Below are 16,574 nucleotides of genomic sequence, written 5' to 3'. Positions count from 1 at the left end.
ATTGGATCTAGAAAGGGCCTTTTAATTTGCAAAATCTATGATGTCTGCGTGCAGAAGTCTTAATTTCAGATCCGGTCTTTCAATGCAAATGTCACTTTAAAAAGATACTCCTGTGTGCACGTTCTGGTGCCTTTTGCCATGTCGTTAATGGATTGCTCGTTCTGTGAGTACATTCTTGTCCCATTTTGTATCCCCATACATTAAATTGATAGTTTGGGGGATTATTGCTCGTTCCAAGATTACATGGGTGGAGTCCCCTTTATATGGCCATGCTGGTATGTAGTGAATTTGAATTGGCGCAGCAGAAAACTCGAAAATTTGGAACAGATAACTGTCTCCTATCTTTATATGGGAACATCAGAGTTTCTAGCTTTATTCTGGGGTTCTTGCCATTCCAAATATAATTTATTCTTTTATATAACTGTTTTCATATGATACACTCTGAAGAGTGGATAATGGTTTGGGGAGGAATATAATCATTTTTTTTTTCCTCTCCAAGGCTGTCTTCCCAATTAATGAGATTGAGAACACGTTCCAAAAATCTATTTTTCCCCTCTGGGCTTTTTCAAATGTACTCAATTTATTCTGTAGTGTGTTTTGCGCTTCCTTTATGGAGTTTGATGCCTAAATATTTAGTGGTGGTTGGCTGGCTGGAGCCCGTGTAAATACTTAGAGTAGTGATGCGGTCTCTTGGCAAGCTTGGGCAGCGAGGGCAGGTCTGGCTGTCCTGGTCCCTTTCTGCCCAGGCAGGTGGGCTTGGCGATATGACAAAGTCGTCATCGTCCCACATGCGCTGACCTGAACCTTGCTGCTGGCTTAGGTTGGCTTGACAGGGGAAGCTGCTTGCTTTTGGGGGGATGGAGGGGTATCCTCATCCCCCTTCTCCTTTTTACTGTCCTGTCTGGATGAGAAGCAGGTGGCCTGGAGTGAACTGGCCCTTCCTTCCCTCAGCCTCAGGGTGGCAATGAAAGGGTATTCCTAGAGAAGCAAGCAAAGCTCAAGGGTTTTTTCCTACTTCAAGCCTCACCTGTAATATACCTAGATAATGGTTTTGTACGTTTTTCTCTGTTTAAACGTTCTTCTGGGGTATATACGTTTCTTACAAACCCATCCAAGTAAGCAGCTCCAGGCTTTCTGCCCTCCGTGGTGGTTGGCTTCGCCTTCCGAAGATGCTCATGGCCACAGGATGCAAATTCAGCCTAAAACCCCTGACTGCACTGAGTGGTTTCAGCGTGGGCTTCGGTGCCCGGGGGTTGTTCTCCCACAGGCTCTCGGGGCACCTTGGCTTTCCCAGGGCACTTCGTGCTCCCCCTTCCTTCCCCCAGCACTCCTGAACCCGTTTTTGTGCCCCAGGGCAGTGCCGGGTGAGAGGGTCGGTCTGGCAGAGCTGCCAGCCACTGCGGGGGTGCAGGCGAGGAGGATGAGGCTGAAGAGCAGGGCCAGTGTCCCTGGGGTCCTCAGAGGGACAAGCGCTGTGTGGTGGCAAGGACTGGAGGAGCGTGGACGTTTGGAGAGCCTTGCAGCTCCAAAATGGGTTGGCCGATACGCTTCAAGCCCTGTTTTTAAAAGAACCGCTTTTGGTTTGAGAGTAAAGGTGAATTTTTAGGGCCCGCTCTCTTTAAGCAGCGCTTTTGCTCTGTAAAGTGTCCGTATAAATATCACCTCCTCGCTCAGTGTCCCTGCTCCCCCTGAGTCACATCTGCTCCCTTTCCTGACCAGAACCGAAGAGTGCATTGAAACCTCCCGTGTCCCCCAGCCGGCCCAGAGCCACCAGCTCCCTGGGGACAAGCAGTGCAGGGAGCGGGTTTCCTGGTGTGACGGGCTTGCTGCTGGCTGCCGAGGAGGAGGAGGAGGAGGATGAAGAGGCCAGCTGCGAGGAGCATCATTATTTTGTAGTGGGCATGTTGTTCTGCAAGTGGCTCTGGGGTCTCAGATAAGTTAAGAGCATATTGCGGTCACGTTTGCATCGTGCCGTGGTTGACGGGCACGGAGCCAGCTGCCGGCAGCCAGGTTCCCAGGAGTGAGGATATGTATTTACATAGTTTTAACTCAGATGTTGTATAACCTCAGGGAGCCACTTCCTGGGCCAAAAGAATGAGAGACCTGCTCTCCGATGGGGTTTTGACCTCTGGTTGGATGATGTCCCATGCAAGAGCTAGGTTTTATTTGGTCCCCTGCTGACAGCCCAGTTCATGTTGCTGCAAGTCTTGCGTGCGCGGTGCTTATTAGTAGCTCATCGGTGGGTGGGTGACCGGCTAGGTTGGCCAGATCCCTTCTCCGGCTAGATCCTCGCCCTTTTCCAGGTGTGTTACCAAAGGAGTGATTTGATGGCAGAGGGCCCTTCCCAAGGGTGCTGCGCTGCGGTGGCCCTGGTCCCGCACGCCGGGGCAAAGGCATTGCTGCCTGCGTGCTGCCCGGGCAGGGGGCTGCGGTGCCCGGGCTTCCCTGCAGGACAGCAAACCTCAGGCAGTCGGGGTGGGGGGGATCCCGCTGTGGGGACCCTCATGCTGCGGTCCAATTGTTTCTGGTGGCTTGTCCCTACCGATGGGATGAGGCTGCTGGAGAAAAGGGGGACGTACCCCTGCATCTCAATTTTTCAGACTGAGTGGAGCGGTACCCCCCAGACCCAGTACTGGGGGGCAGATGAAGGCAGAGGGAGAAAACAAGGGAGACAGAGGTCTGTCCAAGGAGAGGTGCATTGGCTGGTCGGACAGTAGCCAGGCTTCGGATGGGACCAGCCCTGCTCAGCCTGCTCCAGTGGAGCAGGGTGAAGGGTGAGGTGGTGGGTAGCAAGCCTGCTCCCTGCCAAGGTGCTCCTGGGGGGTGCCTGGACACCACCTGAAATACTCTCCTGGAGACCCTCATCCTTGTGGTGCTCACCAGTCCCCTTGGCTGCCTCAGGGGAATGGTCTTTGCCAGCCTGAGCTGCAGCCCTGGGTCTTTCACGTCCTGGGAGGCTGCAGCTGATTGAGCGGAGCATGCGACAGGGAGGGCGCCTGCTCATTTGCTCCCCACACTATAATTAGCTGGGTTGGCGGGCAGAGCTGCTGTCAGGCTGCCTGACACCCAGCCAGGCTGCGGGGCTTGCAATGCAGCATGTAAAGTACATGCTGGAGGACAGGGTGTAATTAACTGCAGGCCCTTGGACCTGAGAGCTGACTACTCAGCTTCCAGCCTTTTTTCTTGCCTTTTTTTTTTATCCTTTCAGTGATGAATATATAACTTCACCTATAAACCGGTATAAACATGTATGAGCTGGTATGCCCAAAGATTAAAAAAAACCCCACAAAAATATTTGAAAATACGAGGCAGTGCATGAATGCAATGTTAAGATCAGGCAGCTGACACCCCTCCTAAATAAGGCAAAAAAACCCCCAAACCAGGTTCTAGCAGCAACACGAACTCAGCCGCGCTGCCCCCCCTGCACATGTCGTGCTCAGGGCTTAACACTATAAATAGCAGCATATTCAGCTACACATCTCGGCCCTGATTCTGCAAACACTTAAGCCCAAGCACAGCTCTTTCCCGACGTGCTAAAGTTGCGGTAATAGTTTGCAGGCTGTAATCAAGAAAGAGGAGAAAAAATAAGGTGGAAAACAGAGCGTGTGTAGCATGCTCTTGGTACTGGCTATTGAGGAATATCAGGCTGGGTGTCTGCTGCTCCTCCTTTGCAGCTCTTGTACCCTTACCTACCTAATTAAGGATTTGATTAAGGAAAACATGGAGAGAAGGTGCCCACGCCTGTGCGTGCATGTCACCCTGGATGTTGTTGTTGAGCTGGCAGAGTTTACAAGCTCCGGTGGTTTTGCCAGCAATTTGACAAGTTCTTTCATCCAGAGAAGCTCCGATGAGCAGCAAGTGCATGGCTCGGTCTGTGCCAGCCCTCAGCACATCTTGGGGAGGTCCTTCCAGAAAGAGAAACTTTTTAATAAAGAGGCTGTGCGTGCATGCATGTGTATATATGCATCAATTAATTTTTACAGGCATGTAGCAGTACAATAGAAGTCAAGAAAAAAGGTTTCCTGGATGAGCTCTTGGTAAAGAAATGCTTTGAAGTTTGGGTCTGCCTTAGCGTGGTGTGAGCTGCAAGGGGTTTGCGGGTGAGCAGCCCCTGTTGACGCAGGGAGCGTGGCCTGGGAAGAGGCTTGGTTGGGGAAAGCAGGGGTTGGAGAAGGCTGAGGGAGTTGCTGAGAGGGGGTGGGAAGGCACGGGAAGGCGCAGTGGCAGGGGAATGCAAGATGAGTGCAAATGGACTTGTTTATTGGGGGGTGTTGGCAGATGCTCATTAACAGACTCGCTCTTCCTCCCGGTAGGAAGGCAGGCTCGGGGACGGAGCCTGTCCTCGTTACCCCGGCTGCTGAGGTACCCAAAGGTGGTTGTGAGGGTTTGTGCTGCAGCCAAAAAATTGTGTGCATTTAATTGCTGAGTGTAAGGAGACTGAGGGAGGACGGGGGTCGCCGGGGGCTGGTGGGTGCTGGGACTGTGCCTGCACCGCTCGCGGCACTGGGGCTTGGCTCTTTTCCTCCTTGGTCTGACACACACGTGTGTGCAGATCTCTGCTCCTCTGTGCAATGCACCTGCAAGGGTGTGCTCCGAGGAGGAGGAGGAAACAGAATTTAATGATGTTGGGGAGTTTGGCACTGCTCTGGCTTGGCGTGGCCCTGATGAATACAACCTGTTGGCAGAACCAGGGTGAGCTGCTGAGATGTGCTCTGGAGTGAGGGGCCGGTACCAGGGCTACTGTCCAGGAGAACCCCTCTTATCGCTTTCCTGGGGGTCAGATATAGGTTGGGTGAAAGATGAAGCCTGTTTTCCACAGAACCAGGTTTATGTTTGCATTTCAGCCCTAGGAAAACACCAAGGTCTCTCCTTCTGGGTCCCGGACGTGAGGGTGGATAAGCAACCAGAGAAGAGCATTCAGCCTCGGGTAAGATGAGCCGGTAGAGCGTGGGTGCCCACCTGCTCACAGGAGGCCGTCCTGGCATGGCGAGGTGCTGGGTTCAGGCTGGCGTCTGAGCAAGGCTGTGGTGTCAGGATGCGCCAGCCAGGGGAGCCCAGGAAACACGGGACCTCTTCCTGGGTAGGTCCCTGCTGCCGCTGGTGGGGAGAGCTGCTTGGAGGACACCACAAGCTCCTCCAGCTCACGGGTCTGGGTTGAGCTGCTCTGCTGGGGGATGGCTGCAGGGCTTCGTTTCTGTTCCCTGGATTACCTCAGTGTACCTCGCGTGCATAGCCATGTTTCCCTTCTTCTCCCCCACTAAATGGTCCAAAAGCACTTTTCTGTAGCTTTCAGCACATTTTTCACCTTCCATTGGACTCAAACCCCGACTTGGATGCATGTCAATGCCCCGTGTGCATGCACAGGGTCAGCACTGTTTGCAGGCGAGTGTGATAGCTGGTTCAGGCTCCCGCTCCAGAGGTAGGCTGGGATGAGCTAGCTGCTGAAGAATGAAAATGTTAGAGCCATTGGCATCCTCCCCTGGCTGGGTCGGGTCTGCAGGGAATCACCCGCCCCCTCCTCGGAGCCTTTGTAGTTGAGGCAGGAGGAGGCAGAATCATGACGGCAAGAGGCTGGGGCTGGCATATGCAGAAACGCTGGCGGCTCAGGCATCCCCCCTTGGCCCACTGGTTCTTTGGCTTTGTTGAAATGCCGTCTTCTGAGAGACCAAGGCCCTTTTCTGAATCCCAATGGCACGCGTCCTCCTCCCTCCTTCCCTTGAGCCAGCCCCTTCCATCTCTCCATCTGGGCAGGCAGTGCTGCTGCCCCAGCCTGACCCTTTCCCTGTCACCACATTTTGTTCTGCTGTGTGACCTACCCTTTCTTAATCACCCCTGTTCTCCATTTCTTAATCATCCCCATACTTCAACGTGCAGGCGGGGATCTGCTCTCCAGCAAGGCTGGCCTTTGGAGGTGCAAAGCTGCGCCCAGCTGGCTGGCCCAGACCTCCCTCCCAGGTGTGAGCTGGTTTGCAGCACTGCCACGTTGAAGGCAGGAGTTATCACTGTGATTTTCAGCTGAGCATTCTGGTTCATCCAGCCTGAAATTCAGGTCTTAAGATTTGAGGGTTCATCTGCCCTCAAATTCATGTTTCGGGGAGATTCAGGGCTGTATTAGCCCAGGGCCCTGGCAGTGCTGGGGCAGGGCTGTTTTGAGGGGTACGGTGCTGGGGACAGGTTGCAATGGCAGGCAGGATGAGCGCTGGAGCCCGTGGAGGGAAGCCGGTGTCTGCAGGGAAGGAGGCAGCACTCCCACAGCGCTTTGGTTTCTTGGCCAAGCCCATGCCAGAGGCAGGGGGCTGGAGGGAGACGGGGGTGCGTGGCGCGCCGAGCCCCGGGATGCTCCGGGTGGGTCGGCCCTTGCTCAGAGGGATGCTGCTAGCTGGGGTGGGGGAGTGACAGCTCCTTCCTCCTCCTTCCAAACAACCCTCTTGTATCCCAGGCTCTGAATTTTATTCCCCTTCCGACAGTCAGGCATCAACTCCTGATTACTCATAAATGCAGCATGTTGCAGATATGAGGAGCTTGATGAACAGCTGTGCCTGGAAGCACGAACCACCAGGATCCAGGGGCGAGAAGCCGGGATGGGGGGGGGGGGGACGGGCTGTGCAGCCTCAGTCCCCTCACGTTGGCCTACCCTGGAGGCCAAGTGCCTGCTGCCTGTGCCCAAATCCCCCTGGAATCTGCCCAGCCCGGCTCGGGAACCTGGCTTGGGGATGCTGTGGCTGCTGGGGCTGGCGCTGAGGTCCCAGCAGCTGACCAGGCATGGATGGCAGGTTTGCAGCATAGACCACTATCAGCAGTGGCCCGCAAGTTTGTTTTGCAGAATCTTCTTCTAGCATGGAAAAATAACTCATCCCTCGGTTTTTATCTCTTTTGTTTGTGTGGGCATTGATTACGCTGGGAGTTACTGAGCCAGATTTTATTGGAATGACTTAGAAAGCTGCCACCTGCAAGCAGCCGCTTGTCTTTGGGGATTATTTTGGTGTAGTTTCTAAATAATTGCATGAGGCTTCTTCAGCCTTGCTAATAACTTCGTTCTCCCAGGGACACTGCCCAGAAAAAGATGAGCTGAGATTATGCTTGGCAACATTTAGGAGAGGAAAAAGTACAACAGGTTTGATGTCTGCTGGCATGAATAAATAAATAATACAATACCTCTGCTGTGGCCCCTCCGTGAGCATCCTTGTTTCCAGCCCCGTGTCTGTTATCTCCCCAGCTTGGCTGAATTTTGGAATTCAGAGCGGTCTTCTAAATCGGTCTCATCTTTTCTGTCTGCAGCATGTTGTACTAATTCTTATCAGGGACCAGCAAGGCTGGCTCTGGAGATGAGCTGTCCTAGGGAAGCCTGCCTGGTAGCTTATATATGTTGTGTAACTTGGGCTTGTTAAATATATGATTTAAATAACTTGCAAAATAGTTAGTGCCTGAAATGTGAAATTAAGAGAATAATTTCAGGCACTCATGTTGGCCCAGATTCTCACAGGTTTGCAAAGACTTTGTGAAAATCATAGGTTGTGTTTTAAATAAAGAGACAAGCCCACAAATGTCTTTGACATTTTGTACAAAATCTAGTACGTAAAAGAAGCGTGGTTTGCAGTGCCGAAGGGAGCCAGGTCATTGCGTGCATGTCCCTGTGATTGCCCTGCCCTGGCGAGGAGGGGTGGGAAGGGCCTCGCTGGGAATGCCACTGGGAAGATGAGAGGTATTCCCACTGGTCCACTGGTTTTGATGCCACTGGGCATACCTTAGGAATGGCCCAGATGCAGCTGGGTGCTGCTCTACTAGTTTGGGGGACTGCATTTTTAGACCCCTGCAAAGGTGCTTTTGGAGAACCTGGGCAGAGGTCCTTATGGCTAATAAATTCACTCTGGCCTCTCAGTTCATCTTGTTTTAGTGTAAAAGCACCAGCAAAGTTGGTGTCCTATTGCCTTCCCTTTCCCTTGTAGCATTTCTAAGGTGTTCCTGTGACGCTGCACTTTTGACGTTGTTATTACGCTTTTCTGCAAGAGCAGAAGGGCTCTGGGCATCGCACAGAGAGGTCCTTTGATCAAAACAAAGGCAGTGCAAGCCTGGCTCAGGTATTCTTGTATGGGGAGGGGCAGAGGATAGTGGTGGTAATGACCTTGAGACAACGCTTTCTTAATCATATTGGCAGGCAATCCCCGCTTCTTGGCAGGCTGCATCCTGGCACCCAAGAGCTGTGGGCTTGGCGTCAGCATCCCCTTCTGCTGCTGCTTCTGCTCGGGTGGTTATTTCCTCTGCAGAGGAAAGAGATTAAAGATGGTGCCCGGCCGCATCCAAAAGGGCAGGCGCTCGGAAGGCTCGTACTCGGAGGGGAGTAAGGCATTGGGGGCACCGCCAGGCTCTGAGGACATCATCTGGGACGGCATCATCCCACCTTCCTCTCCTGGCCCTGCTGGCAGCCAGAGCATGAATGCTGGAGGGATGGAGGGCATTGCCTGGCAGCTTTTTGGTAGCTGCCTTGCCCAGTGCCACATGCCAGGGTGGCGGGGGCTGCTCCTGCCCCTTCAGATGCCCCCATGCTGCCAGTCCCCACGGTCGCTCGCCTCCGTGTCTCAGGAGGAAAGGGTGGAGATGGGTGCAAGCCTTGCTTGAAGTATTTGTTTTAAAAATACACGCCGATAAAAATGACTCTCTCCATTATTTCATTAAGGGATTTAAAATGTGCTTCCTAAACCCTGAGTCATCAATGAAATGAGCAAGCGAGAAGCAGCGCAGCGGGTCCCGCTGGAGGGTGACTCACGCTGCGGGGGGACTTGGGGCTTGCAGGGGACTCTTTGAACTGGGGGATGCTCCACACCCTCTCTCCCTCCTTCCCTCTCAGGAAGGCCAGGGTCTCCCCAGCATCCTGAGCAGCAGCAGGAGTTCTCTGAAGCCTGTGGGGCTCCGGGATTTATTCTGGGAGCTGAGCCATCACACTGCAGCCATGCCTCTCCGGAGACCCCAGCTATGCCTTGATGCAGAGGAGTCACCAGCAGACAGCTCTCATGGAAGCCTGTAGATCAACCAACAACAGTGCATGCACGGAGGCAGGCATTTGATTATTTATTGTATACTTGCATAGATAAGAGCCTCCAGATCCTCTATCAGTTCAGGAGGAATTGATCTTTCCTCCCAGAAGGCGGAGGAAAATGCCAGGTCACCTTTTGCTCATTTTTGGGAGCTCTCTGCCTCTTTCAGTCCCCAGGCACAGGCACAAAAAGAAAAGCTAGTCCCAGCTCCCTGTAAGGCCAGGAACTGTCCCCGCTGCACTGGTTTATCTAGTCGGCTTTTTCAAAGCCCTTAGAAACGCTGCTCTACCCCTCCCACTGGAGTTGGTTCAAACTCTGTTCAAGCTCAGTGCCAGGACGTTTTTCCTAAGATCCAGGCTGCATGTTCCCTTTACCCCCCTCTGCTTCCTTACATCCCCTCCTTCCCTTGACCACTTTTCCATAATCTTCCCCTCCTGCAGATGCCAGCTGAGACCGCTGTACCCGTGCGGTGTCACAGGGCTGGTGGCACTGTCACAGCCCACGCTGCTGCCTGGGGGGAGATGCTTCGGCTGCTGCCCCGTCGTGCACCGCGCTACAGAAGGCAGCACCCATGCTTGGTCCTGCCCACAGCCTCCCATCACTGATTCCCTAAGTGCTTTCTAAATTAATACCTTCAAGTCATCGGTGAAGGCCAGCTCCCCTGAGTAAGAGGATCTTTCCAGGTGCTGCTCTGAGCTCTCTCAGTGCTCCTTGCCAGTCGTACCAGGATGTTGTGATGTCCCTGCCCTTGGCAAAATGCCTTGGGCATTTTATTTCTACGACAGATACATCTTACAATGAACTGCTGCACAAAGTCAGGCCAGCACCAAGGTGCCTTGTGGTCTCTTAGGGCATCGCCTTCTCACCTCCTTCCTCCTGCTGATGGCTCTGCGCTGCTTTACTTGCAGTTTTCAAAGTGTCTTTGGTTTATCCTCTACCCGGTTTATTAACCTCCTCAGTGGATGGTCCCTGTCCATGGCTCCTGTTGTGACACCACAGGTGCCTGTGCTCACTTCTTCCACTTTTTCAGGAGGATCTCACTTAAAGGCAATCGAAAACATGTCCTTGCTTTGCGTCTTGCTGCTGGCCCTGACTGCCTTCTCCTGCCCAGGCATTCTCTGCCAGCCTCCAGCAAGCTCTCCTCCATTCGCTCATGATTCTTGCGGCCCAGTGCTTTCCAGCCGCCCTCCCGGAGCCCTCTGGATCCACGGCCACCTTGGTTTAGTGCATGCTTGGGAGAAAGAAATGCAATGTGGTGGTGGGTTGGACCTGTGTAACTTCATCTGACTGCTGGGCATGGTCCCTTTCTCTTCTGGGAAGACAGTAAGGAGGCAAAGAGCTGTGCAGGGGCCATATGGGGAAACTGAGGCATGAAGAGGGAAGAAATGGCTCAAGGCCAGACCTTGGGGTGGTGGTAGAGCCAGGAGCTGATCCATGGCTCCTGGCCTTGCTCCAGGCCTGATTCCTTGGACATGTTGCTGGAATTCTGCTTTTCCTCCTCATTTGCTATTAATAAGCTTTAAAATCAGCTATTTTGACTAATCATTGCTGCGATCACTCCCCATGTTATTGTTGTTTTTTTTTTCCTCTCTGCAAAGTTAGTGCCTCATTGTATTATTCCAGATATCTAAAACCTTCTCCGTTTTCTGCAACTCTTAAAAAATAATTGCTTGATAAGCTCAAGGTAACCACTTCTCTTAGTGTGCTCGTGTAGCTCATTCTGCCAGCAACTTGTGGACTGCATGGGCTTATGAGCCGTGGAGCGCACGGAGGGGCAGGGAGGCTGCCATGCCTATGGTGCTGCAGCCATGGCACGGTGCCGGCACAGAGCCCACACCTTCGCTAGAGCTTCTCCACCTCCCTTTCTGCAAGAACTGAATTTGCAAGGTGATCCTTTCATTTTCCCCAAGTTTCCATGTAGTTTTCCCTTATTAGGGATTGATTTCGAGACCTGCACCTCCATCCTAGCCAGAGACGAGGAGAGGTTAACGCTCGTGATGCCCGTGACTGCATGAAGGGGCTACTGCAGATTTTGTCATCTCCTGCGCTGGGAATATTGGTGATAGTGATAGACCATAGCCCCAGCAGATTAGAAAGGTAGAAGAGTGTCAGCGTTGACTTCTGCTGTTATCAGTTTTCCGAAAGGTCAGGCACTGTCTGGAGCTGGCTATGGGGCTGATGGGAACTTTTTCCCATGGACCTCAGCTGCGGCTGGGTGGAGGGTCTGACTGCGTGGGATGCAGGTTTTCCATGTGTTTTTTAGTGTTGAGAAAGCTGTTTGCAAGTGGCTTCTCCATAAATATCAACAATTCTTCATGGTCCCTGCTAGCACAGATAGCAGAAGGAACTGAATTTGTTGTGGCTTGTGAACCTCATTGCAGCCAATCCATAGTTTGGGAACTGGCACTCTGGGTTTTAGGTGTCAGGTTTAAAGAAGAAAGGAAATATCTTACAGGAATGCTGTGCCCGAGGGAGTGGAGGTGTTCCCGGACGTGCTGTGGGCTTGGAGGACAGGTCCCATCGCTCAGGGCATTTGCTCTGTGCAGTTACTGCTGTGCTCGTTTCTCTGCTTCAGGAATGCATAGAGTGGTTGAGGAGATCTGGGGATCTCCTGGAGATCACCCAGTCCAATCCCCTGCTCAAGGCAGGGTCACCTACACTGGACACCCGGGACCATGTCCAGTTGGGTTTTGAAAGTTGCCAAGGCTGGAGACTCCACCACCTCCCTGGGCAGCCTGTGCCAGCATTGGACCACCCCATTCTGGTGTCTGGCCACCGATCCCGTGGGGCTTTGCTGTAACTCCTTGGGGCTGTCGTGTCAGAGGAGGGGAAGCAGCAGGGAGAGCTAAAGGGTGCTGCTGTCTCTGGCCAGTGGGGATTGCTCAGAGCTTTTGCACGCCGACATGGCAATCGGCGCGTGGGCAGATGAGATCTTCCCACCCCAAAGGGCTGCTCCTTGTGCGCTCCCAGCTCTACCCCAAGACGGAGCTCAGGCGTGTGCCCGTGAGATGGGCAAGAGGGTGGCGCGCATCCAGACCCACGTACCCCGCGCTGTGGGTTTGGTGCAGCCTTCCTATGCCGGTGTCCGACCAACGTCTCTGTGCCATGGAGAGGGTCAGCCACCACCGAACCATGGTCCCATCTTGCTGGCTGGGCCAGAGCTCACTTTTGGGGGGGATGTTTTGGTGAAAGTAGATCCCTGCCTGCTTAAAAGCTGGGGCTGTCCTCTCCCTGCTTACTTTTCAGTCCCAAGGTGGAAGCACTTGGTGGCTTTGGCTGGTGAGGGGAGCGCTGTCGGAGAGCACCAGGAGAGCTCCTGCGCCCCTGATTAGCATTCAGCCCTGCTGCTCCCGCTGCTTTGGCGTTTGCGCTCGCCATTGCCTGGCAACCACGGAGCAAAACTACAACAGCAGCCCCAAAGCCCGACCGTGCTTCCCGTGAGTGTGCAGGCACACGCTTGCTGCCCGTGCGGGGACGGGGACAGGGTGGGTGGTGGGGCCACCCCACGCTGCTGCCCACTGTCCCACATCCTGCCAAGGCGCAAGGGTAAGGACCGTTCCCGAGAGGAGGAGGAGGAGAAGAGGCTCCGGCAGTGCGACAGCTTTGCTGACACCCAGGTTTGGTGGGTCGGTCTGTCTGTCTGCCCTGGCCCTGCCCTCCGCAAGCATCCTGCTATGTCGGGCACAGCCTGCCCCTCCGCATCCCTTAGTGGCGGAGGCCCTTCCATGCTCAGCAAGTGTGCGCCACGAACTGGGACCTCGGAGCAGGGCACGGGGCTAACCTCTGCCGTGGGTGCCTCTGGAACAAGGCACGTTGGGGGAGAGACGTGGCCATATGTGGGTGTATATGGCCCCGTCGGACAGCGGGGCAAGGCACGGTGGTGCATGCGTGCTCTCTGTGGAGGGGCTCCTGCCTTGCACCCAAAGCGGGGTCTGTGGAATGCCCATCGTCCACAGGGTCCCCACGGGGAGGCTCAGCCTGGCTGGGGTCTCCCAGGAGACCCTGGTGCTCTGGCAGTCTGGGTTGGGATGCTGTCAGACTTTTACTAGACTGTGCTGTCAGTGGAGTTGGTGGTGCGTGGGAACCTGAGTGTGCATCGGGCTGTCTCTGCTTCCCAGGTTTGCATGTGCTTGGGGGCTGATGTCGTTTTTCTTGGCAGAAGAATTTCGTGGTCTTGCCCCCAGGGGTGGCTGTGGGCCTCTGGCTTGGTCCCCTGCCCTGCTGGAGGGTCTCTGCAGGCAGCGGTGGCTCAGTTGCTCTGCCAGCCCTGCGCTTTGTTCTCTTTCCAGCTGGGCAGGCTCGAGAGGATGCGAGTTCCCTCCTGGCACAAGGTGCCATGCTTCTGCAAGTGATGGGAGAGACAGCCATGCCTGAACACACTGGGTTCAGACCTAACACATCCCCACACCTCTGCTTTGACTCTTTAGTTGTGCATCCTTGGCTGCTGTGGGCTCTGCCTACGGCGTGTTCGGTGGCTGGAGGTCCTAGCTGCCTGCCCTGTCCAGCCAGCCCACACATACCCACCGGGCAGCAAAAAGCATAGGCGCATGCCTTTTCCTGCTCACCACACATCTTCATCGATGATACTTGCTTGGCAAAAGGTTAAAGAAATACATCTGTCTTTTGTGTCTTGCAGAGCCTGGGGTCAGCGGACAAGAAGGACTTTTACCAGCCAAAGTAAGTGCCAGTAGCTGTGGTGAGTAATTGCATGGAAATTCCCTGTTGGTCCATATTACAGAGCAGCTCTGTGGCTTGCTAAGATTAGACATTTCAATGTACAAGAATAGCTGCTGCAATTACACAAGTGAGGATAACAGTGGAAGGGCTGTCAATCATTTTGACTTCAGGGCATATGCAAATCATTAAATCAGGTTGGAAGGAATCACGACAGCTTGACTGAGCCTGAGGGACAGAGCCAGGACCTGGTGGCCTGGAGTGGGGGATGCAGGGGTGACCTTTACCACCTCTGGTTCCCTCTGCTCTGGGGTTGCACAGCTGAGCTGCTTTGGAGAATTGAAGGGTTTAGTTCTGTGTCTCAACGGGCTGATCTTGAAGCACGTCTTTCCTAGCCTGTGCTTTGATGTTGATGCCTGTCGTCTTCCATCCATTGTGTTTTGTAAAGCACGGTGAGCCGCAGGGGTGAGAGGAAAGGAAGAGGCTCTCTGGAGCCACCATATTCATGAACACGAACAAAGGATCTGCAAATCACCCCGCTAACATAAGCAGTTGGTTACTTAGCATGTGCCCTTGGCCATGGCTCTGAGCTGGCTGTGACAGTCCATACGCAAGCGAGAGCGGAGCACTTATAGCTGTCAACCTCTGAGACCCGTATTAAAATGCAAGAAGACCTTGCACTCGCAGGCCAGTTATGTTGTTGCACCCAGCATTTGCAGAGCCTCGCTTGCAGCATGGCACCTTTGAGGCAAGAAGGTTGTCTCTCTGCTGGAAGGATGTGTCTGATACCATCATTATTTGGATAACGGCAAAATCTATTAAAAGCCATGCTGAGAAGTTCAGCTCTGGCCCTGACCACTAAGCAGTTGTGTATTGTGCTGCAGAGTATGTTGCATGTGGGACCTTGTGTTGCTGCTCCTGCTCTGTTTGGGGAAGTGAACATTGTTATGTTATTGCCATTTTTCTTTGAAAGAAAATGCCATAAGTGGTTTTGAAGTTGTGGAACACAGTGCTCTGACATGCAGGATTGTCAGAGGAGCGTGGTTTTGGAAGAATCAGAAGGAATTGGTTTGAGGAAATTTCTCCTCCAAAAGTCACTGTCCTTCTGCACTTGCTCTTTCTTTGCTGCTTTCCAAAACTGCTTCCCAGTGGGGCCCGAGCATGCAGTGAGCACCAAGGCAGCATCCTTGGTCCGCGTCACTCTTAGCATCAAAGGAAGCATATCCAAGATGCACTGGGGATGGCAGGCCACGTCACAGGGCACCTTATGGAGCTGCCTGCTCACTGTCTGTGATGGGGAGCGCAAGTGTCGGGTGCATGTGTGTTCTTCAGTTATCTGCTGGTTCCTCTTCCTTTATGCCACCAAAAGTTTTTAAAACTTAGCGCTAGTCTCCTAGGTCTGTACTGAAAAGTCTGATTTCAGGGAGCTCCTCTGTTCCCTCACCCCAAGGCACTGCTGATCATTGGCTTTCCAAGACTGTTGGCAGCTAAAGACTTCTGAAAATACAGCCAGAGCCATTTCCCAGGCTGTTTAATCCCACACGGCTTTCTGGGAGATCAGAGGGATATCCCAGGAGGTTATGGAGTCATCGTGGACGCAACAACAAAATGAACACACATTTGGCAAAGGACTTCTAACCGTGCTTTTGTGACGTCTACCAACAGTTGTCCAAGATTTCAGTGCTTCTTATTGTAGCGCTGTTATGTGCTTATGTAGAGTGTGTCTTTTGACAAGCAGGCTTAAAAAAGATTGAAGCGTCTCTAGTGTCCCCATTCCAGCTGAAGCTTTTGTGAGGCTTTAAGTAAGAGATTTGGAGGAAATCTATGAAGAGCTCTTACTCTTTGGTTTTCCTGTGGGGTGGTTTTGGCGGTAGGTAGCAACAATTATAGTGCTACATTTATAGCTCATCTCATCAGAGAAATGAGGGATGTTTCTCTACCTTAAGTGGGAGAACGTGGGCTTCCCATCTCACTGGAGTTGCAGAGCTGTTGGGTCAGAGTGGTGGGTGCTGGTGCAGAAGGTCTCATAGATACAGGGTGTCTTATCGGCGCTGTCTTGTTCCTCTGTGCCATGAGGCCATAGGAGCTCCATGGTTTGGCCAAGCGGCTTGTGATATCAGCTGTAACTGTGCTAATCATAACGTTATGACTCTGGTTAATGCCCATCCTATTTACGTTCCTCAGTGGGTGTTTCGGAGTTGCAACTGGTACAGTTTGTGACTGTGCGGTTGCCTGGTACCACTGCCCCCATCCAGTTTGGCTTTTTGATCCACCAGCTGATGCCGGCACCGTTGCTGTTGCAGGCAGACCTGGTCTTGTTGCTGCAGCCCATCTGCAAGGCTGGACCATGTGCCTTACAGAGGCCCTCAGCCTCTGACAGGACTGGAGCTGGTCTTCCTCAGCAGAGAAAGATCTCTGGCAGCTGCCAGAGGTCTGGTGGACCTGCCAAGGTCTCGGGAGACCTCAGCGCTTCTGCAGCAGTTCTGCAGACGTGCTCCCTGAGCCCTGGGCAAGGTGGTGGCCAGCAGCCAGAGCATGGGAAACAGCTGGTTCCCAGAGCTGAGCTGAGCCGTGGTGGTTCATGAACGCATCTGTGTGGTGAGGCCGGTGATCTGAGAGAAGTCTGTCAGCAGATGGCTGCCCCCCCCAGCCCCCATGTGCCAGAGCAAACTTGACTGTGCCTCTGCTTTTCCTTTTCTGTGCTTCAGAGGCAGCAGTTTACCCTGCCGACCAAACCCCTTGCACTGCAGGAGCGGGGTCAGAGCATCCCTGCTCTCGGATCAGTGGTTTGGGGGTCTCACAGCAGATGTAGGTTATAGAAAAAGAAAAAGGAAAGACACACATGCCAGAAATCTGAGCAGTGGGGTT

The 16,574-nt window shown here is 53.4% G+C and overlaps 1 protein-coding gene across 6 annotated transcripts in view; it reads left to right on the top strand.

Moving 5' to 3' along the window:
- LOC142045654 (ankyrin repeat and fibronectin type-III domain-containing protein 1-like) overlaps window positions 1-16,574 on the top strand; it is a 256,556-nt gene that overhangs the window by 167,879 nt on the left and 72,103 nt on the right. For all 6 annotated transcript variants that reach the window (XM_075059380.1, XM_075059379.1, XM_075059382.1 and 3 more), the window contains one exon: window positions 13,669-13,709. In XM_075059380.1, the coding sequence (XP_074915481.1) occupies window positions 13,669-13,709 (41 nt within the window). The remainder of the gene's footprint in view (window positions 1-13,668; window positions 13,710-16,574) is intronic.

Source organism: Buteo buteo, chromosome 29, assembly GCF_964188355.1.
Source record: "Buteo buteo chromosome 29, bButBut1.hap1.1, whole genome shotgun sequence".
Classification (NCBI taxonomy): Eukaryota; Metazoa; Chordata; class Aves; order Accipitriformes; family Accipitridae; genus Buteo; species Buteo buteo.
Note: the sequence above shows the minus strand (reverse complement) of the source record. Positions and strands in the feature narration are given on the sequence as shown.